At 38.5% G+C, this 26,907-nt stretch overlaps 1 protein-coding gene across 8 annotated transcripts in view; it reads left to right on the top strand.

Annotated features, from left to right (window-relative positions):
* Positions 1-26,054, top strand: part of BCLAF3 (BCLAF1 and THRAP3 family member 3) — a 60,190-nt gene extending 34,136 nt beyond the window's left edge. For 4 of the 8 annotated variants that reach the window (XM_070603493.1, XM_070603489.1, XM_070603494.1 and 1 more), the window contains exons 6-13: positions 1,312-1,426; positions 2,135-2,198; positions 3,907-4,022; positions 11,006-11,120; positions 12,661-12,756; positions 15,382-15,537; positions 24,234-24,261; positions 24,992-26,054. In XM_070603493.1, the coding sequence (XP_070459594.1) occupies positions 1,312-1,426; positions 2,135-2,198; positions 3,907-4,022; positions 11,006-11,120; positions 12,661-12,756; positions 15,382-15,537; positions 24,234-24,239 (668 nt within the window). In that variant the 3' untranslated portion in view covers positions 24,240-24,261; positions 24,992-26,054. The remainder of the gene's footprint in view (positions 1-1,311; positions 1,427-2,134; positions 2,199-3,906; positions 4,023-11,005; positions 11,121-12,660; positions 12,757-15,381; positions 15,538-24,233; positions 24,262-24,991) is intronic. The other 4 variants (XM_070603491.1, XM_070603487.1, XM_070603492.1 and 1 more) reach the window with 1 other exon arrangement.
* Positions 26,055-26,907: the final 853 nt, after the last annotated feature.

Below are 26,907 nucleotides of genomic sequence, written 5' to 3'. Positions count from 1 at the left end.
ATGTGTAGTTCCGGTGACCTGGTGCTTCAACTCATAGTAGATTAGATATTGAAAGTTACAAAGGGAAAGGTTGGCTGCCGCAAAAGACAGGCGTACTGAGAGCAGCAAGAAACCATGACAACCAAACAGGAAGGAGGAACTACAAAAGCCAATATGAAACTCAAGAAATCTGGAAGTCTAGGTCATCTGGTGATATTCTTAAAGCCCCGAGGGCATTACTGGGGCTTTATGCCTTAAGAGTGATGCTAAATGATCAATAAAAGATCTCCGGTTTCACGTGGCATACTTTATGACATCAGGGAATTGCATAATAAATACTTTAAAGATTTGCATTGAATTGTTTTGTTTTGTTTTTGCTTCTGGCCAATTTCCATTAATTGGAATATTTAGTCCTGTAGAACAACTTTCCTCATTGATGCTGCATGAATAAGGCAATTGTGGGTATTATAAACAAGAGATCTTCAAGGATTTCAAAATTTTTATTTTATATTTCTTACTAGGAAATTGCATTAATCTTTTTTACCTTCATAAAACATATTTCGAAAATGAATTTTCTCTACATCCCTCAAACTAAGGCATATATTTACTTTAAAGCAGGCAGTTTGTCTGAAATAGTTCACCTTCTCAGTTCCAGCCCCTCTCACCCAAAGGAAGTGTGATTCTTGGCAGAAATCCAGGAGATTGTCCTAGAATAGGAACGGTAAATTAGGGAAAAGGATTGCTTAAGTGGCTTTCTGATGGGTCAATTGTATTATCTTTCTCTCTATCCTGTTAAAAGCCTGTAGCATGGCTGCTTTCAGAATGTCTTCATGAACTTCAGTTAATGCTAATTAAAGTAAAATGGCATTAGGAGGCCTTCTTTGATATGTAAACATAACATTTAGCATTTGTTCAGAATCCTTTTCATGTTTCAGGGTTGTTTTTGGAGTTATTTTTCACTCTAGGTGAACTGTAGAGCTTGTACCATCTTTACTTCTCAGATACAGTAAGGTCTTACGTTGGAGAAGAAAGGTCCTTGCTTTGAGAGAGCCACTATCTTTTCCGCCCCCGACAAGTAAGCAGGCATGCCAAACAGGCATAGAATCTTGGGGTTCATAAATCCGGTGTTTTTTACTGTTGCTCGGGCTTGGAAAAGCTTGTGAGCACCACAAATTAGTCTGTTGAATAAGTTTAGGTCCCATGTATTTTCAAGAGAAAACGGATTGAATGTTTTTTAATAGTCCCTTCTTCCTGTACTTATATTTAATCTTTTATGTGGAATCTTTTATGTGGAATTCACACTGAGATAAAACCGTTTGTTTCCTTTTTCAGCAAATTATTTTCCATCACCTAACATTACCCTACATGAGCGTTTCTCAAAAATGAAAGAGACACAAGCTGCAGATGTAAATGAAATTAAATTGAATTCAGATCCAGAAATTCACAGGTAATGATTGATTATTGTATGCCCATTTAACTCGTGGGAATAAGCTTCAGAACAGATGTGGGAAGGTGCTGTCTCCTGGGCTTGCTGTAGACTCTTGGACTGCATTTCCTCTGTGAAAACAGGACTAACCCAAGTAGGTAAGGGCCAGTGCACTTTGACGGAATAGGTTGTCTTGAAGCCATTGAGTAGCATTGTTTAAATGTGTAGGACTTTGAAAATATTTACCTACCTAACTTTGATTCTGCTGTGTCTATAGTAATTGCCTACTGAAGTTATCACTGGAAGAATGAAAGACAGTTATCGAGCCATTGAAATCATGGGTTGCTTCATGTGGTCAGAAATGGCTGTTCTGAGGGCAGTCGGATGACAACATGTATCTTCTTCTCCTGGCACCTGTCTGAGCACGTGGTGCACCCTGTCTTGTGAGCGGAATTGAATCAATGTTAGAATGCAGTAGATCACCGGGGCAAAGTTTAAAGTTACACAGACTAGTGATTTGAGAACCACTAAGGCATCACTGTGATGTTGTTCACAGTAGATGTATGTCTTGGGAGACTGCCACATAGGTGAAAAACCACCTCGTAGCAAGTTTCTTTTGCTTCTTCCAAGGCACACCAGCTTTATTTCAAATTCCATTCTGTAGTAATGGAATCAAGGTATCAGTGTGTAACATAATTATTTAATTGTAATATGCCTTTATTATTTTAGGAGAATAGATATGTCTTTGGCCGAGCTTCAGAGTAAACAAACTATGGTATATGAATCAGATCAGGTAAGTGAATATAATTTTTGATGAGAAACTATCTTATTGTTGGTATACTAATGGTAAAGGGATCCAGTGATTGGGAGTAAAAAAAGGAGTTAAAAGTAGGTAAGGAAGAAAGATTGAGACCCAGGAATCTGAAATTTACAAAGCTCTCCAAGTGATTCTAGTTATCGGCCCAGTTGCAGAGAGAACACAGACAAAAGACAAAAATATTCCCTAAGAGAGACAATCCCTAAGGATAACAGCTTTGTAAAACTTACACAAAATTATAGCATTTAATGTTCACTCCAGAACTTCACACTGTAAAGCTTGCGGAAAGTATGTTTGATACCTATTTTTTCCCAAAGCAGTCATATGGAATATATTTTTAAATTGTATGTGGAATGAATGGAAAGCAACTTTGTTTCATTTGATATTGCCCTTCTCTTTACTGTAGAGTGTATGAAAGATTCTATGGAATATGACTAGCAAAATAATGGAAATTATACTTGAATTTTCTTATTGTCACGTGTTGTGTGTGGTGGTTACCACCCAACACCTCTCTAGCCTGCTCCCCCATTTCTTTGCTAATTAGAAAAACTTAACTAGCCAGAGGGGAAGAAAACCGGCTCTAGTTTTAGAAGTATATCAAGTTCTGAAGAAACTGCTAATTTATTCATTGAGAGTAGAGAATTTTTGTAGAGGAGAGATTTTAATACATTCCTGATAGAATATATAATTTCTTTTACTTGTAAATGGTTACAATTTTTATTGAACTTATGGAGATAGGTTAGTTTATTAGTAAGTGATATTTTCAGAAAATTTCTACTCATCAAAGTACTGTGATCAACATGTAGGAAATTTGAGGATTTAAAAAAAATCACCTCTAATTCAACCACTTAACACAAAATATTATTTGATCATCTTATCTTGCAGTCTTACATCTGGCATTTAACATAGTCGCTATCATAGTATATGTAGTTTTGGATGCTTTTTTCTTTTTACAGTCATGCACCGCATAACGACATTTCGGTCAACGACGGACCGCATATACGACGGTGGTCCCATAAGATTAGTACCATATAGCCTAGGTGTGTGGTAGGCTATACCATCTAGTTTTGTGTAAGTACACTCTATGATGTTCGCACAACGACGAGATCGCCTAACAACACATTTCTCAGAAGGTATCCCCGTCGTTAAGCAACACATGACTGTACTTAAACAATAATAACATTCCTTTTATGTAAAAGTCTCTGAACTGCCTATGACCTTTTATGATTGAGGCTTTTTAGGTTTTAATTCACTTTTTTCAATACGTGTTTTTCCATGTTTACCTCCACGTAGTCTATATTACCATAATTTAAATGCTTGTACATCATTCCTTTGACTTAAATTTACCATAAAATCATTCTTCCCTTCCCCTTTAAATTTTTTTCTTACGTTTAAGTTGCTTCCATTTTTTTGTTATTTTAAGTTTAACACTTTGAATATTTTTGGGTAGATAGCCTTTTCTTTGAGATAGAGTCCCAGAAGTGGGATTCTTGGTTCTATGTTATAAACTTTTCTGATTGTGTTTTATCAATTGTCTCAAAATATTTTTATCAGTTTATAGTACCATTAGTAGGATGAGTACAAGATAACTTATTTAGGACTTTTACTTAAGGTTCTTGTTAGATATGGTCTTTGTACAACTAACAGTAATGTAAATGGTTTGTCTTCTGTCAAAATTCCTCAGACTCTGGTCAAAGTAATAGATCCAAATGACCTACGACATGACATTGAAAGAAGGAGAAAAGAACGGTTACAGAATGAAGATGAGCACATTTTTCACATAGCTAGTGCTGCAGAGAGGTAATCAGTAGATGAAAAACATCCTGTTATCAGGGAGCTTTTGGTTTCAGCATATTTTTCAGTTTTTCTGTGTGATGATAATTTTCATTTTAGTTTAGGGATTTAAGCCTTCAAATCCATTTTATATGTTTAAGTGAAATATATTAACTCAAAGTTCAAAGTTATTCAGTGATCTTCATATGCTGTTTGATTTAAACAACGAAAATTATGGGGTAGGTGAATATTTGAGGTCTTTGTAATTCTAGAGAGGAGCCAGAACCAGCAAGGTTATGGACTGTTTGGCTTGAGCTGATGGAAACTCTGACACATTCTACCCTTTAGATTCGGGTATTCTTTGAACATTACAAAATTTCCTGAGGTCAGTACTCTTCTCTTTCAGAACTCTTCGTGGACGTGTGTCCATGATACGGGGCAGATGTAGCAGAAAATGCAGAGGAGATACAAGTTTGAATCTCACCTCTGCCAGTTTACAAGCTCTTTGCTCTTGAGCAAACTTGCTTAGTTTCTGGAGCCTTTTCCTCTTTAAAATGAGAATAACCAATTTGTGATGGAGAAGTTAGAAATAATAAATGAGCTGGCACATGTGAAGTACTTACGCTTTGCATGGCACATTGATTGTCAGTAGATCCTTGTTTCTCTTTCCCAGCCCTGCACCTCTTTTTAGGAGCTCTGAGTATTCTGGATTGGCCCCAGTTTCTCTCTAGTTCTGAAAACCATGTGGAACTCATGGCAACTCTAGGACCCCATATAATTATGAGGTATAATTGAATGGGACAAAATTTCCAGTTCACCCAAGGGTCCTCAAACTATTTGGATCGCTCAGAAAGTGAGAATGTATGAGTAGGAAGGGCCAGCGCTAATTCTCTTTCATATTCTTTAGTGTCAGATTGCTAAGATATTTGACTAGACTTGTAAGTCGTCTATGGCTAACTAGGTCTTAGTCAAAATAGATGGAGCTTGTTTAAAACCTGACTTGATTCTGACAATAAGTTTGAGACTAATTAAAAGGTAGCAAAATTGTGTGTTGAGGCATATAAAACAATTGAAAATAAAATAGTTAAAATCTCGTCCCTTGCTGGGTGAAAGTCTCCAGTTTCCTAGTATGACATGGCATGACAGTGCTCTTTAGTGGCACAAGTTCTCTGTTACGCTTTTCTTGATTCAGCAAGTATAAGAAACTTAGTGTCCTAAGAAAGACATTTTTAAAACAGATGTAAGATAGTCAGCATATTATAAAGACCGTGTAATACTTCAGAATATATCTTCCCCCTCTGAAGTGATTAAGAGCTTGAGCACTGGCATTACGCCTGAGTTCAGCGCCTGGCTCGGTAGATGCCTGGCTATGTGACTGACCTTGGGAAAGTTACTTCATCTCTGTTTTCTCAGCTGGAAAAGAGAGAGAAGAATTATACTTACTTCACAGTGGTAACTAAGATTGAGTAGGGTGATGCCTGTAAGGTACAAAGTAGCTGGTCAGCGTGAAGTATTATTAATGTTAGCTTTAAGGACGATGTTGCAGCGTGCCAAAATGTCTTCCGGCATGGTATCTTTTGCTAGATCTGTTAGACTATTTTACTTGTACTGGATAGCTGGTGTGGCATAGTAGAGCCATGAGGGTTTTTTTTTTTAATTGAGATATTACTTACCATAAAATTCACCCTTTGGAAGTGAACAATTCAGTAGGTTTTTAAAATATAGTCACAAAGTTGTGCAACTGTCTCCACTATCTAATTCCAAAACATTTTCATCACCCCAAAAAGAAACCCTGTACCCAGTAGCTGTCACTCCCTTTTTCTCCTACCTCGCAGCCCCTGGCAACCAGTAATCTACTTTCTGTCTGTATGGATTTTCCTATTCTTGACATTTTATATAATTGCAGTCATATAATATGTGGCCTTTTGTTACTGACTTCTTTTCTGTAACATAATGTCTTTAACATTCCTCCATGTTGTAGCATGAATATTCCTTTTATGGCTGCATAATATTCCACTGTATGGATATACCATACTTTTGTTTATCCATTCATCAGTGGATGGATATTTGGGTTGTTTCCACTTTTTGGCTGTTGTGAATAATGGTGCTATGAACGTTTGTGTGCTAGTTTTTGTGTGGACATATGTTTTCATTTCTCTTGTGTGTATACATAGGATTGGAATTGCTGGGTCGTATGATAACTATGTTTAACTTTTTGATGAACTGCCAGGCTGTTTTCCACAGCGGCTGCACCATTTTACATTTCCACCCGCAGTGTGTGAGGGCTCCAGTTTCTCCACATCCTCACCAGTACTTCTTATTGTTCACCTTTTTGAAACAATGGCACAGAACCTTTAATCGCTCACTTTATCCTAATTCAATTTCTTTGTTAAAATAAGAACAACATTTTATTTTATCCTTTTATCTTAGAAAATCAGTTTATCAAAATTGACCTCAATATTTTTGCATAAACCTTTTTAGTCAGGTTAATGTATAGATTTCCATAGAAATTCGGAACCGATGAAATCATAAATCATAGGACGTAGTGATTTCCCCCGGTGTGGCTTTTTTTCCCTCAAAAGTTGTGTGCAGGCTCTGTGTCTCTGTTTGCTTGCCATTGTATCCCCACTGCCTCAAGCTCAATCTGTAGCTGTTGAATGAATGGAGACTTTCCACAGGAGCAGGCGGGACCGAGGATACTGAAATGGTCATGCGTTTAGATCTGGATCACTATGTATTCCCTGATACCTTAGGATCCCTCCCAGGCAAGCCTAACACTAGGGCCTTCTGTCTTGTCTCTAAGACCCTGTTCTCTGTTTTCTCCCACTTCTGACCAATCTCTTACCCTGTCTCCATGCCTTCCCCTGACACTAGTTCTCCCTCTTGTAACCAGCATTACTAAGTTCCCTGCAGGGTTATTGAAGTGTTGTGTTATATAGGCATGGTGTGTGTGTCTGTGATAAAGCAACTTCAAAAATAGTACCAATAGACTCCGAGAGGACATCAAACTACCAAGACTTTCTTTTTAGCTAGGCAGGTTACAGAAAAAAAATCAGTTTTTATTTTTGCTGTTTTAACAATGCATAATCTATGCTGACCTGGAGTTAACTTTATAAAGATTTTTTTTTAAAGGTTGGCACCTGAGCTAACAACTGTTGCCAATCTTCTTCTTTCTTTAAATTTTTTTTCTGCTTTTTCTCCCCAAACCCCCCAGTACATAGTTGTATATTTTATTTGTAGGTCCATCTAGTTGTAGCATGTGGGACGCCGCCTCAGTGTGGCCTGACGGGTGGTGCCATGTCTGTGCCCAGGATCCGAACCTGTGAAACCCTGGGCCATCGAAGTGGAGCACGAAAACTTACCCACTTGGCCACAGGGCCAGCCCCTATAGAGATCTTTTATTCATATATTCAGCAAATATTTATATGTTAATTTCTGTGTCCTAGTCCCTATTCTAAGCGCTGGGGACACAGTGAGAAACTATACACAAAGCCCTTGACCTCGTGGAGCTTACAATTTAATGGTAGGAGATAGAAAAAAATACATGTTGGTGAGTGATAGGTGAGAAGTAAGGCAGAAGAGGAAGTTTAATAGAGTGATATGTGTGGTGTGATTTTGTTTAGGATAGTCATGGAATGCACTTAGGATTTTTTAAAAAATTGAGCAGGGATGTGAATTAAGTGAGAGAGTTAGCCATAAAGTTTTTTGAGGAGATAGTATTTCAAGAGAGGGAACAGCAAATGCAAAGACCCTGCAGCAGGATCACACTTGCTCTTGTTTAAGGAATAGAAAGGGGCCATTGAGGTTGTAACACAGTGAAAAAGGGAGAGAGTTAGTAGACAGGGCAAACCACACAAGGGCCTTGAAGGACATGAAGACTTTGTACTCTACTCTAAGTAAGATTAGAAAACATTTTGGGTTTTAACCCAAGAAGAGACATAATCTCATTTAAATTTTAAAAGGATCACTCTGCCTGCTGGGTTGAGAATGGACTGTAAGAGCTAGAGAAAAAAATCATTTCTTTCTTACGTAAAAAAAGATTAGAGGCGGGAAGTCAGAGCATCATAGGGTGGACCCATTAGGGAACCAGGCTCCTTAGATCTTGCTCCTCAGATATCCTCTGCACATGACTTCTGCCTCATGGTCCAAGATGGCTGTTTGTGCTCTAGCCATCATGTTTATATTCCAGCCTTTCCTTTAAAGATTCCTGGAATTTACACATGACACTTCAGCAACGCTGGTCAAAATTTAGTCTCATGGCCATGCCTGGCTGCAGGGAGGCTGGGAAATAGATTCTTTTCTTTAAAGATTTTATTTTTCCTTTTTCTCCCCAAAGCCTCCCAGTACATAGTTGTGCATTTTTAGTTGTGGATCCTTCTAGTTGTGGAGAAATAGATTCTTTAACCTGGATACCCCTTTGCCTGGTCAAAAATCAAATATCAAAGGGTTAAAATTTTTTTTGTTGTGGTAAAATATACATGTAATAAATGTTACCATTTTAACCATTTTTAAGCGTATAATTCATTGGCATTAATTGCATTCACAATGTTGTGCAACTGTCACCACTATCCACTTTCAGAACTTTTTTATCTATTCACACAGCCCCTCAGCCCCTGATGAACTCTCTTCTTTCCATCTCTATGAATTTGCCTATTCTAGATACCTCATATATATAAGTAGAATCATACTTATACATACAAAGTAGAATATTTGTCCTTTTGTGTCTGGCTGATTTCACTTAGCATAATGTTTTCATGCACGTTGTATCATGTGTCAAAATTCCATTTTTCAAAAAATTTTATTCCTTTATAAGGCTGAACAATATTTCATTGTATGGATATACCACATTCTGTTTATCTGTTTTTCTGTTTTTCTGTTGGTGCATTGTTTCCGTCTTTTGGCTATTGTGAATAATGCTGCTGTGAACATTAGGGGTGTCACTCTTTTTGATTATAGCCACCCTAGTGAGTATAAAGTAGTATCTCATAGTTTTGATTTGCATTTCCCTAAGGACTAATGATGTTGAGCATCTTTTCATTTGCTTATTGTGTGTCTTCTTTAGGGAAATATCTATTCAAATCCTTTACCCATTTTTATTTATTTATTTATTTTCGAGGAAGATTAGCCCTGAGCTAACTGCTGCCAATCCTCCTCTTTTTGCTGAGGAGGACGGGCCCTGAGCTAACATCCGTGCCCATCTTCCTCTACTTTATATGTGGGACACCTACCACAGCATGGCGTGCCAAGCCATGCCATGTCCGCACCTGGGATCCGAACCACTGAACCCCGCGCCGCAGAAGTGGAATGTGCGCACTTAACCCCTGTGCCACTGGGCCGGCCCCTTTACCCATTTTTGAATTGGATTATTATCCTTTTATTATTGAGGTGTAAGAGTTCTTTATATATTCTGGATAGTACTCCCTTATCAGATACTGCTTTGCGAGGATTTTTTTAAAGTCCACTGTTTTGTTTATAGAAGTAGTAGTACATGCTAATGGTAAACATTTGGAAAAATATAAAAAAGTGTAAAAACAAAAATATAAAGCATGCTTAATTCACCAGAGATGACCTCTGTTAATATTTAGTACATTTCCTGTCATTTGTTTTTTCTGGGCATATATATATATATTTTTTAAATAATTGAAATTAACCTCAATATATGGCTTTGCACCCTACTCTTTTGGCTTACTATCTTATCATGAGCATTTTGATAGAACATGGGGGTTTTTAACATTTCAGAAAACCCTGAGTGGCTATTCCATGTCAGGGGTTGGGGTCAGAGCTGGGGCCACAAAGTTGACCATCCACAGTGCCTCCTCTGCAGGGATTGCCGCTTTCTGGGTGAGACAGACAGGTGCGCCAGCTGTACAGACACGAGTGATATGTTTGAAGACCCCAGAGTGCTACACGTGCACAGAACAGGGGTATCTAGTCCACCTCAGAGGTCTGGGGAAGCCTTTCCAGAATAAGTGCAAAAGGAGCTAAATCTTGAGATTGATCTAAGTTGGAAGGAAATTACAATAGAAGAAACTGCGCTTGCAAACGTGCGGAAGCGGGAGAGATTGTGATGTGTGCCAGGAACTGCACGTAGCCAGATGTTCCCGAAGCTCAGTGTGTGTTGGGGAGATTGGAATGAAGCAGCCAGGAGAGGCAGCAAGGCCAGAGCAGGAAGGAAGGGTCTTGGGGGTCACTGATGGGGAATGTGGATTTTGTCCCCATGTCAGTGGGGGACCTGTGGGAGGGACTGAAGCAGAGCTGAGGCAGTGAGCCATTTGTTCACCACAGAGAAGGAAGGGTCTGAGGAGCATCTTGGGGAGATGTGGGATGTGACAGGGAGAGGACTCCCCAAGGACTCTGGCAGTGAGGCCTCAGGGTCAGAGGAGAAGCCCAAGGAAGGACTTCCCTCCCAGGTAGGGCTGCCTGGGAAGAGCCCTTGGTGGCCTCCAGACCTTGTGACGACAGGAGAAGGGGAGCTGTCTTTTGCTCCTGTGGCCCAGCAGTATCAGAGGCCCCAGCTCTGCCAGTGAGAGGGCCTGAGCCAGTCAGACACCTTGTCTCCCCGGTGCTTTCACTGATGAGTCTGTCGGCAAGGGGGGTCCAGTGCTGCCAAAGGCTAGAGAGCTGTGACTCACTTCCCTCCGAAAACATGCGTTCTCCACATGGTTTCAGGGGCTTACAGGTCTCAGGACGCCTGTCCTTGGACCCTGGATTGAGAACCTTGGTCCAGGGAATACTGTTTTTCCACTATTGCCAGCTTCCAACTTAGCTAAATAATGTTGGTTGAAAAATGGGCGTTTTAGCCCTGATAACTATCATTTGTAATTTTCGTGATTTGTAATTTTATAAAATTACGCTTTGGAATTTTAGTAGTGATAGATGATTGGGGTTTTTTTTTACTGTTGTGCTGCTTTAATTGTCCCTGAAGGGGTTAATTTGATTTCTCTTGTTTATTTGTTGGATAAAGGTAAACTAATAGAAGATTCTTATTTTTCTCTCTTTCATTTTATTAGGAATGATCAGCAATCCAATTTTTCAAGGTCGAAGAATACTCAAGTTGATGAATTCGAAAAACCTACATGTTTTATAAAGTCCAATTTTAGAAAATTTATTCAGAAACCTTATGAGGTAAGATTTCAGTTCAAAATGTTTCATTTTTGTGCATTCTATTCTTCTTCTCACATATACCTGTATGTACAAGGATCACCAATATTTTTCACGTTTGTGACTGTTCATTAAGTACATGTTATGATTCTGTTGTTCGACGTTAAGATTCTGTTGAGGCTTTCAGTTATTGTGATGGAAGAAATGGTCATCTCTTAGTTGATTCGGCAGGATTTTGTTGCATTTATTATAGTATTAGCTTTCTTAAGATTCTTTTGGAACAACTTTATTAAGGTATAATTTATATAACATAAAATTCACCCATTTTAAACATACAACTTAATGACTTTTCATAAATTTACTGAGATGCGTAATCATCACCATAATCCAGTTTTAGAACATTTTCATGACCCCAATAAGAGCCTTCATGCCTGTTTAGTTATTCCCTGTTCCCACCCCCAACTAACCACTAATCTACTTTCTGTTCCTAAAGATTTGCCTTTTCATAGGGCAGTTCACAAATGGCAGCTGGCTTCCAAAAGAGCAAGCAAGCGACAGCTAGAAAGATGGAAGCCAGAGTGTGTTTGTAACCTAATCTCAGAAGTGACATCCCATCACTTCTCCCTTACTCCGATTGTAAGAAGCAAATCCCTAGGTCCAGCCCACAGTCTAAGGAAGGGGATGACATAGGGGCCTGGGTACTAGAAGGTGGGGATGATTAGGAGCCTGGTCGGAAGCTGCCTGCTACAGTCCTCCTGCTGGTCCCTAACGATTCACATCCCTTCGTGGGCAAAATACACCCTCTCCCTCCAAAGGTCCCCCAAAGTCTCATCTCATTACATATATCTTTATGTGCTTTTTCAAATTTATAGCAAGTATAAATTCAAGATGACTACTATAAAAAGGGTTTTACATGACTTTGTTTTTAACTGAGGAGAGAGAGAAAGGTGTGAAAGAGGAAGATTTGTGAGAAGTACAGACTCCATAGCAAATGGAATAAGGAGAAGGTTATAATACTTGATTTTGGAAGAATGAAGCTGTCTTCAGAATGGGCCCTATCTTTTCTGTTCCCGTGAAAGGATTCAGGTTCTTTGTGGTTACAGTCTTAACACTCTGACTTGTGATACTTCCCTAGTCATAGCAGGGGCATCTACTCAAATCAGTTATCTGAGTCAGCAAAACCCACCTCCTGCGGTGTTGAGAATTTGTTTTCTTCTTAGGCAGCAGGAACTCTTTAGCAACTCCTGATAATAATAGGTTTGTTTCTCTTCTGGATTCCTGAATAAATACTAGATTTACAGTCCATTTTCTAAAAGTCACCCACTGTGTTATATAGGAGTATTTTTTTACACTTCTCACTGTCGTGAATTAAACTAGCCCCTCCCAAACTACCATGGGTTATGTGAAGGAAGATGTGTGTATGGTCCTACAGCTAGGTTACATAATACATGTTTTGTGTTCTTAATTCTATACATTTAAAATGTGTGTTTTTAAAATGGCAAAATGAACTTTTAAAAATAAACTTTAAAGTATGTTAACCTATAGTAATACTTTTTTCATGCAGAATTATCAAACTATGCAGAGAAAAGACGTTACTGACAAACCTTTTGGAGTTGAGGAAAACAGTGAAAACACAAGAGGCTTTAAAAGACCTTTTAAGGTATTGAGTGTTATTTTTCATTTAACTCCAGCTTTGGATTTATGCTTTGAACATAATGTTCTAAGTGTTAGTAAATTAAAAGCTGTTTTTGTAATATTTCAAATAGTAGCTGTTAACTGGTATTTTTGGACATTTATAGTTAACTGTAATCAGTTTAGTGATGATCTCTTTCCTCAGGACTTGAATATATTTTGCCAGTGGAACCCTTTTTCAAATATTACACGGAAACACAAATACATAAAACAGATACAGATGGAGTGGCTCTAGCTGGGAGGCAGGCAAGGTCCCAGACCCTCTGTTTTAGCCTGCCCCTTTCTCTCTAATATGTAAGTGCATAGCTCCAGAGCCTTCTCCAGCATTCACAGATTGAAAAACCATGTCTATAGACATGCAACCCTCAGAGGCCTTCTGGATCATCAGAGAAAGATTCTGGTCCAGCAAACTTTGTTAAAGCATATTCATTGCATTCTAATTTGTACAGCTATGTCTGATGTAAGTGATAATTTTAATCAACCAACATGTTTGATTATACACAACACCTCATCCCCCAAAATGGAATGAGAATTTAAGTGCAAAGTATTATACTTCTCTCTCCTTGCTCTCAGAAATTGAGGTGATTTTAAATCCATTTGACTGAATTTCCTGCTTATGATAGGTACTTTATTAATATTTTTCACTCTACAGTGTCTCTTTTCCCTCCCCTCCCCCCAAAAAAAGAAAAGAAAAGAGTTTGAGGTTTTTTTTTTTTGTGAAAGTGACAGGCAGGCTGGATCGAGTAGTTAGCTCTAGGAGGAAGTTAGTATGAGCAGAGAGGTGGTGTAAACTATCCCCACACCACAGACTAGGAGGGTAGTTAAGTGAGCTTCTGTAGTTGACCTGGCTTCTTGAGAGTCAAATTTCTACATGTCGAAAGATTTTGTTTCCATTGAGAGTGATGTAATTTGTAGGCATTGTGTAGATAACATTTTTAGCCAATGGTTCATGTACCTAAAAACGTGTGACATTAGGTTTTCAAAAATAGCTATGGCCATAGAATATATAAAAATGTTTTGTTTGTTTGTTTGTTTTTTTGGAGGAAGATTAGCCCTCAGCTAACTACTGCCAATCCTCCTCTTTTTGCTGAGGAAGCCTGGCTCTGAGCTAACATCCGTGCCCATCTTCCTCTAGTTTATACGTGGGACGCCTACCACAGCATGGCTGCCAAGCAGTGCCATGTCCGCACCCGGGATCCGAACCAGCGAACCCCGGGCCGCCGAGAAGCGGAACGTGCGAACTTAACCGCTGCGCCACCGGGCCGGCCCCTATATAAAAATGTTTTACACCGTCTTTTAGTCTCTTGAGTAATGAGGCATAAAATCAACTGAAAATGTGATGTCTGAATAACTTAGAGACAGTGTAGATGGGTTTTCAGATATAAGTGCTTCCTGCATGTTGCTCTTCTCATTGGTCAGATATAGTTGATTGTAGTATTTTTCTAAGATTGTTTAAGATCTACTTCCTGTTACCCTTTCTCCTTAAGAAAAGTTTTTTAACATTAATTATTTTAAAAATGTTTTTCAACATATATGCCATAATCTTCCCTCTTGACCAATCATTTAAGGCTGTGTAATGTTATATGGTTGTTTAGAAGTTCACAATTCTTTATAGCAAAACGGGAGGAAGAAATAATCCTTCCTAAGAAAAGGAGCTATGTCATTAAAATTTACTTTTTTGTATGAATTAGACTAATTCAAAGCCAGATAGTAATCACCTTATTAGATATGTAAAAATGGACAATGTAAATCTCAAGATTAGCTCTACTGTATCAAGTTTGTGCAGATAGTTTTAACAAAATTATACTGTCTCATTATAATTCTGTTTTGCCTGAAATTTTTTGTAGCTTTAAGAAAATAATTGGAAAATAGGGCTGGCATAAATATTTTTTTATAAATGTATGTGCTTCATTATGCATAACATACTCATTTGTTAATTAATTGTGGAAAGAAGAATCTACTTAGTTTTTATAATTACTCCATTGTAATATACTATTTGTACATTTCCCATATGGGAAACACAAATATTCATTGTCCTCTTACGTCTATTATAACACTGGGCAGTATGCAGGTCAGGAAATAGTCTTTTTAAGTATAACTCTTGTCTTGAAAATATTTGTTGTAATGAGATTTTTATGGTGAAGAATGATTGGCTCAAAGGTACTGACAGGAATAAAGTTAAGAGACTTTTTGATTCTTAAATAGATGTTGATACTTAATGTCTTCCCTTCCCCCCCAATGTGGGATTTGACATATTTCACTATGAATCATAAGGATAATTTTAGCTTGTTAGAGGTTTTGAAAGTTGTACTTTTCTCAGCGTGATAAATTTCAAGAATTTCAAGAAATTTTAGCTTAGTTTTAAAAAGTGGTTTTATGTAAAATATTTTTTGAAAATTATTATTATATAAAATAAACTAGGAGGCTAGTTTGAGGAAAACGTGCTTTATTACCATCATTAACTTTTTCCCTTTTAATATCTGTAGTGCCTAGAATTAAGAGCAACTCTAAGTACCAGACATTTTTCCATTTCTTGTACTAATAAAGTAGATTTGGAAGTGGTTTTAACATTCAATTATTTTTTCCTTTGCAGACCAACTTTAGAGGTGGCAGATTCCAGCCCCATTATAAATCAGGCCTAGTACAGAAGAGCTTGCACATTCAGGCTAAATATCAGCAGTTACGGTTCGCTGGCCCAAGGGGATTTGTCACTAATAAATTCAGAGAAAAATTCCTGAGGAAAAAAAAGGTTAGTTGGGTTATGATAATTTAAAAATGTTGAGTGACTTTTGAACTCCTAAATTATTTATGTTTCTTATTTAATTTTAACTTAAGAAACAATTTAGATTTAAAAAGTGTTCTTATTGCACGATAGCTGAAGAAAAACTTCAAGGTGTCATGGTAACAGAGCTGTGAGACTGTTTAATCTTAAAATAATACCTCAGATACTTTGAACATGCCAGCTGTTTGAACTTTTTGCTTTAGAATTTCTGTTGTATGGTTAATCTTTGAAATGGAAATTCAGGTAAAGACTTTTAGCTGACATATTTTAGCCTTATACAATGTGAATTATCTAAGTACCAAAAAATATTGAACTGACTATATAAAAAGGATAGATTATTGTAAAATACACTAACTTTTCTTTTTTCCCCATTCATATGTTTTTTGATTGTGATAAAATATATGTAACATTAAAATTTGCCATTTTAACCCTCTTTAAGTATACACTCCAGTGACATTAATTGCATTCATAATGCTATGCAATTACCACTATATGCTAATTCTCAATGTTAATAAAATTGCTTCTTTGATAATTTTGGGCTAATCTTTTCTTCTGAGAAATGTATGTATTTCTAGAGTTGCTATAAAATAGTCTAACTGTGGTTTTATAAATTTTGTAACCTTAAATATTCATCCTTGTGAAGGCTTTACTTTGAGCTTGCTTAGTGATTTTAGTAAAGCTTATTTTTCGAAAGATGGACCAGTAGAATGGAATTGAGGACTGATTTTTTTGAAGTTTTAGAGTTAAATAGAATATCTTCTGTAGCCTCTTCCACCCCCTAATTTTAAGTGGGTACCTTAGAAGAGATTTCTAATTTCACCATGTATGTCACTCTTTGTGTTATGAAAGCCATCTCTTTAAAAACGGGAGTGTAGTTGGAGTCAGTTTCCCCTCTCCTGTACCTCTCTACTCTTGGATCGAGGTGCTGCTTCTCCTTCTGTCTCATGTGGCAAGTTTCTTTGCAGCAAATCTTCTAGGCATTTGTCCCCATTCACAGGTGGCAGCCTGACAGTTCTTAGGGAAGCTAGGCATTCCACTTGAGGAGGAAGGCTGAGGCAGGCCTTCTCCTCAATTGCAAGGTTGAGTTGCAGGTACATATTGTATGTTTCTCTTGTTAGCTCTGTGCTGAACTTGGAGTGTTAGCTTCACTTAACTCCACTTTCACCTCTGTTTTTAGATGACTTGAGGCTCCCAAGTGCTTATGTGACTGTCTGCCTCAGCCTGCAGTTTCTGTATGCTCGTTGGACTTGCTCCATTTCATCATTCTTTTCTTTGCCTCAGCTTGCCCAATGCCAACTGACCACTCAGTTCTTCCAGACCACATTGCCTACCAGCCTGTGATAGAAACCAGATAGAAACCAGACATCAGGCCTTATCTTAGGACGCAAGAAGAATGTCCTAGAAGGAGCCACAACTTGCTGTGGGCTCCAATCTTTAGGGCCTAGGCTTTTTGTATCATCTAAAAATACAGCAGTTGTAGTTAGGGTCCAGGGCTGGTCATGGCTTCGCCTTCCTATTGCCTTTCAGTGCCATCTGAGTGCTTTAGAAGTAATCCCCACACACGGGATTTTTAAAAAATCAGTGTCTACTACTCTTTTTCTTAGGCCTGCCATTCTGGATGCTACTTCATATATCTTTGTATCATAGCTATTTTGACATGGGCTTTTCCAGTCTGCCTACTGTCAGTACCTGCAAGCGAGCCATAGCCAGGCTTTTTATCGATTTGTTTTTGAATAGAGCCCAACTGTACAAAATGAAATCAGGTACCCTGCTCTGAGCACCTACTTAACAGTTGGGCTCCACACTCTCCTAACCTTTAGAGAAAGGAATGAGGCATTGCAGCTACCCTGTTTCTGCCAATGTCTGAACTAAGGTGCTTAGGGCTTACTTGGCCTTCGAGCTGTCCCAGTAGTGTGCTACTCTGGAACCCCATTCCATGTGTATAAACTGATGACAGACCTATTATTCCATTTTACCTTGGCCTTCATGCCCTAAAGAAAAGAGGTGAAAGCCTGGAGTCTGGTTTCTTCCAACGTTGCTTACTTCCCTCCCTTTAAATTAGGGACACTTTTGCTCAAATGGGGTTACTGGGTGTGAGGTACCTTTTACGTCGCTTTTTATCCCAAGCTTCAGCATTGGAGGGAACATTGAAGGTCCTGCCCTAGAGATAAACCTTAGTCTGGGCAGCATCGTGCACTGCTTTGGCTTTTTGCCCTTCTAGAGAGTTCATTATTTTCGTGATTAGACCACTACCCAGATTAATTAAGGATGCATGATTAATTAATCTAGGCATCCTGGAACTTCTGGAGCCTGAAATCAGATATGAACCTACATATTCCCACATGCCTCCAAGTCCACCAGGAAGGTTTAGATTGATCTTGTCTGGACTCTTCGCTCCCCTGCCATATTGAAATGCCTAAGCTGATCATTCATGGCTAGAAGGTCTTGTGATGCTCATCGGTGGTATCGTCTGGGTACTGTGCCTTCAGATGGTGCTTCCTGTCTCCAACACCAAACAGCTTCAGAGAGGGGTGGGGGAGATCCTAGGTGTGCTCCTAATACGTCCTCTTGTCCACTTACCAGAACGATCATGGCTTCCCTAAAACTGCATTGGCTCGCCAACTGCCTACAAAGCAGTAAGATTCCCAGGTTGTATTAGGAAAGTACAGAACTGGAATTCTTCCTCCTCATTCATCATGCACTTGTCTTATTAATCCCATTCTGGCACCCAGATTCTCTTTTACTGTGTTTCCTTTCTCTTGGATTCTGCGCTTGGGCCAAAAGATGAGGAGACAGGAGGAATGTCTGTTACTACCTGGAATAAGGCTCATCTTTTATCCACTGTTATTCACAAGGGCCCCCATTACATATCCTCTGCTCATCACAGAAAGTTTTCAGAAACTCTTGAGGGTTGGTCTATGTACCAGAATAGGACAGAGAACCTAGTAAGAATTCATGAAGTCACCTCTGGGAACATGGCCTCTGAAAAACTGTTAGCAGTTGTGCATTTGGTCAGGAAGACATGGAGTTCCTTAGATCACGGATTCTCCAGCAGTCCTCCTGTGCCTGTCAGCTGGGTGCCTACCAGAGCTCTGCCCACAGAGAGGAAGAGGAGAAAGGAGAGCATAAAGGCGCAGCAGGAAGGTAGTTAGAGACCAGGATTCAAGGCTTTTGGGGTTGGAAAAAGCCTTGAAAATCATGGAGTACAATGATAGAAAAGGAACGAAGATCAGATGAATCAAAAATACTGTTACACACTTGCTGTGTCCCTCGAGCTGAAGTGTGCTGGGGTGCAAAAGAAGGGTTGTGTAGGGGCGTCATCGCCTTCAAACACTTAGGATCTGGAGCTACCTACCTCTCTGACTCTTCTGTCTTATTTGGTGGTTTCTCTTCGTGCATGCATGCTTTAAAAATGTAAGTTAAGCGTTCCCTAGCGTTATATTCTGTATTCTCTTTATTTATTCCTCCTACTTGCCCTGATTGCCCTCACCTCTTCGCAAGGTTTCAACCATCACCTCTGACTACTCTCCAGAGCTCCAGATTTTCAGCAGCCTCCCAGAACCCTCACATGGATGTCCTGAAGGCACCTCAAATTCAGCATGTTCAAAGTCAAACTTGTACTGACACATGCTCCAGCATGGGTGACACTTAAGGGCATGATGCCAAGTAACAGAAACCAGTCACAAAAGACCACATATAGAGTGATTCTATCTTTATGAAATGTTCGGAATAAACCAAGCCGTAGAGATTGAAAGTAGATCAGTGGTTGCCAAAAACTGGGGGGTTAGGGGAAAAGGGAGGGGGCTGGTTGTGACTGCTAACACGTATGGGGTTTATTTGGAGAAAGAAAAATGTTCTAAAACTGATTGCAGTGACTGATGGTTGCACAATGCTATGACTACACTACAAAATCATTGAATTGTACACTTTTTTTTTGAGGAAGATTAGCCCTGAGCTAACATCTGCTGCCAACCCTCCTCTTTTTGTTGAGGAAGACTGGCCCTGAGCTAACATCCGTGCCCATCCTGCTTTACTTTTTATATGTGGGATGCCTGCCACAGCATGGCTTGCCAAGCGGTGCCATGTCCGCACTCGGGATCCGAACCAGCGAACCCCGGGCTGCCAAAGTGGAACGTGTGCACTTAACCGCTGCACCACGGGGCCGGCCCCTGAATTGTACACTTTAAATGGATGGGCTGTATGATGTATGAATTATATCTCAGTAAAGCTGTTAAAAATAAAATCAAACTTGCTCTCCTCCCCAGACCACTGGTGTCTCCTCATGATCCATAGCTCTCGCAGCTAGCCAGCCGTGCTAGAAACTTGTCCTACTAACCCTCCCAGTTCTCCTGCCAACTTCAGTTGTTCCAAGTCTTCCTGCTTCTATCACTCATTCATTACTCCATTCAATTGATTCACTTTAATGGCAGCATATTATTCTACTCTATGGATGTATTGTTTATTTCAGTATTCCTCAAACTTTTTTTTGCTTACCCTAAAATTTTGAAAAATTATCTACCTCCTTGTACATTTTTAGGTTGGTATCTAATATTTTTTATCGTAAGTTTAAGTTGTTATAAAAGATATAATTTCTGGTATATTATAAATAGAGAGTCTTAAATAAAACTGTTACATCATTCTTATAAATTTCTTAGTGGAACCTGCACACCACAGGAGTTTGATAACTAACATCATACATTTTTAAAAATATGCAAATAAGCTCTTTTAACAAAGTGAGAAATTTTACATCATTCCATTTTTGCCTTGAATTTGGATTCCATTCTATTTCCCCTATAGACTTTTATCTTTGAAAGTCTTTCATTGATCACCAAATCAAATTTGACACAAAGTGTTGATAAATTTTTGTGAATATTAGGTGTTAAATAATTCCTCTGGATTGAGTTAACATTACAGTTGATCCAAGTAGCATAAATATATTACATACTTTGTTAAGTATAGATTAGACGGAGGAAGTTTTATTGGAAATACATTTCTCTTTTCAGTTAGTTCACGTATTCATAGATAAATATAACATTGCTAGTAGAATAATACAGTATTCAAGTATCCATTCTAATTGTATTTTTTATTTATATGGATGTAAGTCCTGAGAGACCTTGTTTAAATGATTATATAGATGGGAAAGAAAGGACGTTTATTATAGCAATGCCACTTGGTTCTTTGAACTCTGAATTATAGGCCAAAAAATCGCTTAGTAATCTATCGTCAGAAAGTATTTTGGGGCCAGCCCAGTGGGGTCAAAAAGAGGAAGATTGGCAACAGATATCAGCTCAGGGGCAATCTTCCTCACCAAAAAAAAAAGAAAGACAGACAGAAAGAGGGAGAGAGAGAGAGAGGGAGGGAGGGAGGAAGGAAGGAAGAAAGGAAGGAAGGAAGGAAGGAAGGAATTTTGAATGTTTTTTCACTGAAAACTCGATTTTACCATCCTTCAATTCTAAATAAAAGCAAAGAATTGGAAAGCATCTGACCTGCAGAAGTATGCTATTTATCACTAGCTGCTAGAGTTGGTTCACTTTTTTGACACTGTCACCAATATTTCCAATTGCCCCCTTTTTTGGATCCCCACATAATACATAGTACTAAGATTCAGGATGAGAAGGTTTATCTTTCTTGTATAAAGTGAGAGGTGGGGAACCAGCCTTAACAGTTGTACAGACAGATTAATTTTGAAAAGCAAACGTTGGGAATTTGAAGGTCTACAAATTAATTCCCTCCAAACTATCGATATCTACATACTCCCAGGCAAGTCTTCTTATACTTACACCTCTTATATGAGAGTATACGTATCCCAGTTTGATGATTGCTGACTGGCTTAACCAAGCCTCTGTTGATGACTTATGCATAGCTTATGGGTTTGCATTATTTTTGGCAATACCACTGGGCATGCTGACATTTTGCTACCTTGCCATAGTGCCCCTTGTACTCCTTTCTACTCTCACCAGAAGTGCATGAAAGTGCCTGTTTACCTACACTCTAGTCAGCACTCCACATTATCAGTCTTCATTATTCGTTGTCAGAAAATGGTTCTCATTTGCCTTTCTTTGATTATTAATGATGGGAGCATACTTTTTATGTGTCTATTGGCCATTTGTGTTTCTTCTCTCAGCTTCCTTATTTCTATGCTTTGCCAGTGTTTCTGTTGAGTAATGGCACTTTTTCTTATTGATTTGTAAGAGCTCTTGATTGACTGAGCGTATTAACCTGGCATACATTTTCCTGGTATTTATTTTGTGTGTGTCAGCCGTTCATGGTGGCTTTTACATTACAGAACTTGTAAATGTTCATGAATCTGTCAAGTTTGTCCTATATGGCTTCTAGATTTCATATCATGCTTATGCTTATAAAAATTCCTTACTGTGCTTCCTTTAAGTGGTTTTATGGTTAATGTTTTAAACACATAAATACTTATTCCATTTAGAATTTATTTTTATGATACAATGTGGGGTCAGAATCTATTTTGTTTCCAATAGATAGTCAGTTTTTCTGACACTAGTTATTGAATCATTTGTCCTTTCCCCACTGATTGAAAGCGCCACCTTTCCTCCCTGCTGCGCTCTTCTGTGTTCCTGCTCTGTTTTCAGAACCTTTGGAGCCTCTAACTCGTTTCCAGGCTTCCTGTGATTCCCTTATTCCGTCCGCTCACTGTTAGCACAGTTATTGCCCTGAAACACAGATCGAATCATATCACTCTTGTGCAAGCACTTTCCAAGGATTCTGTTGCCCATGAAAAAAGAGGCCAGACTTGTTAGTCAGGTCCAGCCCTAAGATACCTTTCTATCCACATTTCTCCATGGACTCTGCTTTTTGAAGCGTAGCATGTTTTCACGTATTTCTCTCTTTGTTCCTGCCGTTCTCTTGGCTAGAAATAGCCCCTTGTTCCCCATTCTTTCCTTATCAAACCCTGCTTTCCACTGTAGAGCCTTACCAAAGCCCCTTCTTTAACTCTTGTTTCATTTAGTCTCTAACTATTGCTCTTTATCTTCCTATTTCCCCAAACAGATGATCGACTCCTTGAGGATAGAGGGTACCTCATCAGTCTTCATATCTTCCTCTGTTGCTTTTCAGATATGTTTTCAGATATGTAGCCCATCTTTAGAAAATGCTTGTCAGAGGGAATCAAATCTAATCATACAGACACACACACACGCACGCACGCACATGCATCCGTAGCTCTAAAAAGTTAGTGAAGAGCAGCCATTGTGTCAGGGGTCCCCAAGACCACCCCCAGGTTCGGTGATGGGCTAGGAGGACTCAGAGGACTCAGCGTGTGGTGGCACTCATGGCTGTGATGTGTTATAGTGGAAGGCTGCACAGCACAATCAGCACAGAGAATTGGCACTCGGGCTAAGTCCAAAGGACACCAGGTACCAGTTTCCAAGAGTCTTCTCCCAGTGGAGTCACACAGGACGTGCTTAATTCCCTCAGCAATGAGCCGTGACAACACGTGTGAAATGTTGCCAACCAGGGAAGCTCATTAGAGACTCAGTGCCCAGGGTTTTACTGGGGGCTGGTCATGTAGGTACCCCCTGCCAGGCATGGACCCAAATTCCAGACTCTCAGAAGAAAAGCAGGTGTTCAGCATAGACCATATTGTTTGCACAGTTTAGACATTCATCAATGGTGGGAACCCTCTCGAAACCTCCGTTCCCAGATGCCAGGCAAGGGCCAACGTTGTAAGCGGGCCTCTCAAAGGACAGCAGTTAGGTATGCTGTATTAACTCTTTCCTGCACAACCATGTTTTTGAAGAGCTTAATTTCCCAGATGGTGATGTCTAAAGAGTGGAGGGAAACATCAATATATTAAGAATGGTCAGGGAATGTATACTAAGTACTTTGATTTCTATTCTCTTCACAGAGGAGGTAGGTTGTAAGCTGAGGCATATAGAAGAGCAGGACACAGCAGGGGCTATAGCCAGAGATCCCCGTTTGGCAGTAGAAGGTGGAATTGGGTAGAGATAGGGGTGTGCCAGTTATGGAGGGCCTGGAAAGCTGGGTAAAATATTGAGGATGTGATGTGGCAGCAGCAGGACACCTTCCTAGACCGACAAGGAGAAAGCGGTGTTTTGAGGATGATCGCTTGGTGAGCAGTGGGTAGGCAGACTTCTGGGGAGGTGATGAGACGCAGGAAGACCAACAGGAACATTTGCAATGACCCAAGTGTCAAGTTATGAAAACCCAGATGAGGGTGGTGCTTGTATATCTAGTTCAGCATTCTGCTTAAAATAAGTTTCCAAATAATTGGAAGAATGGAGGGATCAGTCCAAGAGAGGGTGTGGAAGAAGCTATGTCAAGGTGAATGTGATTCAGAATTATCGTACATTTTGATAAACAAGATATTTCAGTTGAAAAAAATTTTTAGAATTATTAGAGTTTCCTTTTAAAGTTTTTAGTAGGCAACAGATATTTTATTTGAAGATCAATGTATATAATTTTTATATGAGTAAAGAAATAGGATGCAATGAAGTCTACCTCTATTTAAAGGAATGATGTTGACAAAAATGTATATGCATGTATTTTGAACATTTCATTAACCAAAATAGAAAGAATAATAAGAAGTTTCTATCAGCATTGCTTTTGTTTGGAATTAAACGTTTCCATACTAATACAAATGCCAAGAAATAAATTGACTTTTAAATTTCTTTCAGTTTTAATAAAGTAAGATCCTAGTAAAAGGTAAGGATATATATATATTAATAAATTTTTTTAATGTCCAAAAAACATGCCATTCTACCACTTTTGCTCTTTTGTTAGTTGCATGGTTGTATGTCCAGTGTGGTTGGTAATATTTTGCATAGCATCACAGTATAGAATCAACTTTCATTACCTTTTGATCATAGTCTTATTGTTCTTATGAATTCCTTTTCCTGTGTTTGTTGAAACCTTACATCTTTTTGTTGTAGGTCACCGTTCAAAAGCAAGAAAGCTGTTTTCTTCCCTCTAACAGCTTTCTCTGCTGTTATCAGCCAAGCTAGAAGAGCCCATATAGTTTTAGAAGATAGTTTATGATGACAAAGATCAAATACCAGTTTGAGGTTGTGTGTGTGTCACGTCAGGCTCCGTACTTGAGGGACTAAGGGTTAAGAGTCTTGATTTTTGGCCAGGTATTCCAAGTGAAACTCACCCAAATAGCAGAATGCTGTTTTCATCAACTTACTAACACCAGCGTATCAAGCGCCATGTGTTTTCTTTGTCCTACTGACCTATCATTTGATATCTGCTTTGATGTGTTCTCTTGTTACTTTGCGTCTTTGGGGCTCCACATACCTTTGTGGGGATCTTGAGTGCAAGTAGTACTATATAAATTGAAATATTTTGAAAATTGCAATGTGAACAAAACTCTAGCTCAGGTGTTATAACTGACGCTTCTTTTGAAGTCTGTATTTCTTTTGTTTTCTCTCCATAGGAATATACGAACATGGCCACAGCAGTCTAATCTGGAATTGTTACAAATGGAAGCAACACTACAGGATATTTGGGAGCATCTCTTTTTGTCACGACTTAGAATTGGCACTAAAGCACTAATACTGTAACTTTCTTGATAAAATAACTTTATTTTTCTGTAGTGGAATGCTGCAACTTTTTTACACTTAACAATTGCTTTTAAATTACAGTATTCAATTTAAAAGTTGTATTACATGGAGTTTCTTTTGCAAAAAGTCTCAAAAGGGCATTATTTGTTGATGCGTTTTTCTCTGAGCATGGTTTCATAGAGAATTTAACTGAGTTATATCCAGACGTTTATATGTTGAAAGTTTTGCTTATGTAATAAAAACAAAAAACAAAAGTATCTGAACTGTATAGTGTCTGTACATGAAAGAACTTGAAGCAGTGGCCTTATGCTAGCAAATTTTATACCAGATTTTTCTTTTTCTGATGACACCTTGGTTTCTAACTTGAAGTTTTCTTAAGTTTCTGAAGATCAAGGCCTATATAATTCATACATTTCATATGATGACATAAAAAGGCGAGAGAAAAGGTGCTTCAAATTTTCCATCAGGTAGTTATGAGTGCACTGAATTTTTAGGAATTGGTTCATTCAGTTTTTTCCACAACTATCTGCTCTTTTCCAATTTCAAAAAGCTATTGTGGAAAATATGTAAAGATTTTGTAATCTATATTCCATCTTACTTTCCCTCAGGGCAAGCTTGTGCATATCATATTTTTAAAGGCTTTTTAAAAATTTGACAGACAAAATCTCATATTTGGAAGTTGTACTTTACTACTGTAGCGTTACATTTTGCAAGCACATGTTATAAAGTGTTTCTTTTCAGTTCAGTGGTATTGAGTACCTACTTTGTGTAAGAGAAAATTGACGGAATTTTAAATGATATTTTAGGTCCCAATACCTTTTTTCTTTGTTTTCTGTGTTCTGCTTAATAGTACATATACATTCCCAATTACATTTTTGTGAAATGTTTATTTGTAATAAAATAAAATATTGTTGCTCCTTCTGCTTGAAGAACTTACTTGCCAGTTTGTGAGAACATTATTTTAATTTCATAGGAGAATTACAGCCCTAGGTAGGACCTGTTGATGTTTAAAATACTGTTCTGTACTTACAAAGACAGAACTTTCTAAGTCAAAATCTGTTAGGAACTTGAATTTTTTTTTTTTTTGCCTTTTTTTTTTATTGAGTTATTGATAGGTTACAATTTTGTGAAATTTCATTTGTACATTAATGTTTGTCAGTCATGTTGTAGGTGCACCACTTCACCCTTTGTGCCCACCCCCCACCCCACCTTTCCCCTGGTATCCACTAAACTGTTCTTAGTCCATAATTTTAAATTCCTCATATGAGTGGAGTCATACACAGATTATCCTTCTCTCGCTGGCTTATTTCACTTAACATAATTCTCTCAAGGTCCATCCATGTTATTGCAAATGGAATGATTTTGTTCTGTTTTGCAGCTGAGTAGTATTCCATTGTATATATGTACCACATCTTCTTTATCCATTCGTCTGTTGCTGGACACTTAGGTTGCTTCCACGTCTTGGCTATTGTAAACAGTGCTGCAATAACCATTGGGGTGCATAGGACTTTTGGGATTGCTGACTTCAAGCTCTTTGGATAAATACCCAGTAGTGGGATGGCTGGATCGTATGGTAGTTCTATTTTTAATTTTTTGAGGAATCTCCATACTGTTTTCCATAGTGGCTGCACCAGTTTGCATTCCCACCAGCAGTGTATGAGGGTTCCTTTTTCTCTGCAACCTCTCCAACATTTGTTGCTATTAGTTTTAGATATTTTTGTCATTCTAACGGGTGTAAGGTGATATCTTAGTGTAGTTTTGATTTGCATTTCCCTGATGATCAGCGATG

The sequence above is a fragment of the Equus przewalskii genome, chromosome X (assembly GCF_037783145.1).
Source record: "Equus przewalskii isolate Varuska chromosome X, EquPr2, whole genome shotgun sequence".
Taxonomy (NCBI): domain Eukaryota; kingdom Metazoa; phylum Chordata; class Mammalia; order Perissodactyla; family Equidae; genus Equus; species Equus przewalskii.
The sequence above is the reverse complement of the archived record's forward strand: the minus strand, read 5'-3'. Positions and strand labels throughout refer to the sequence as shown.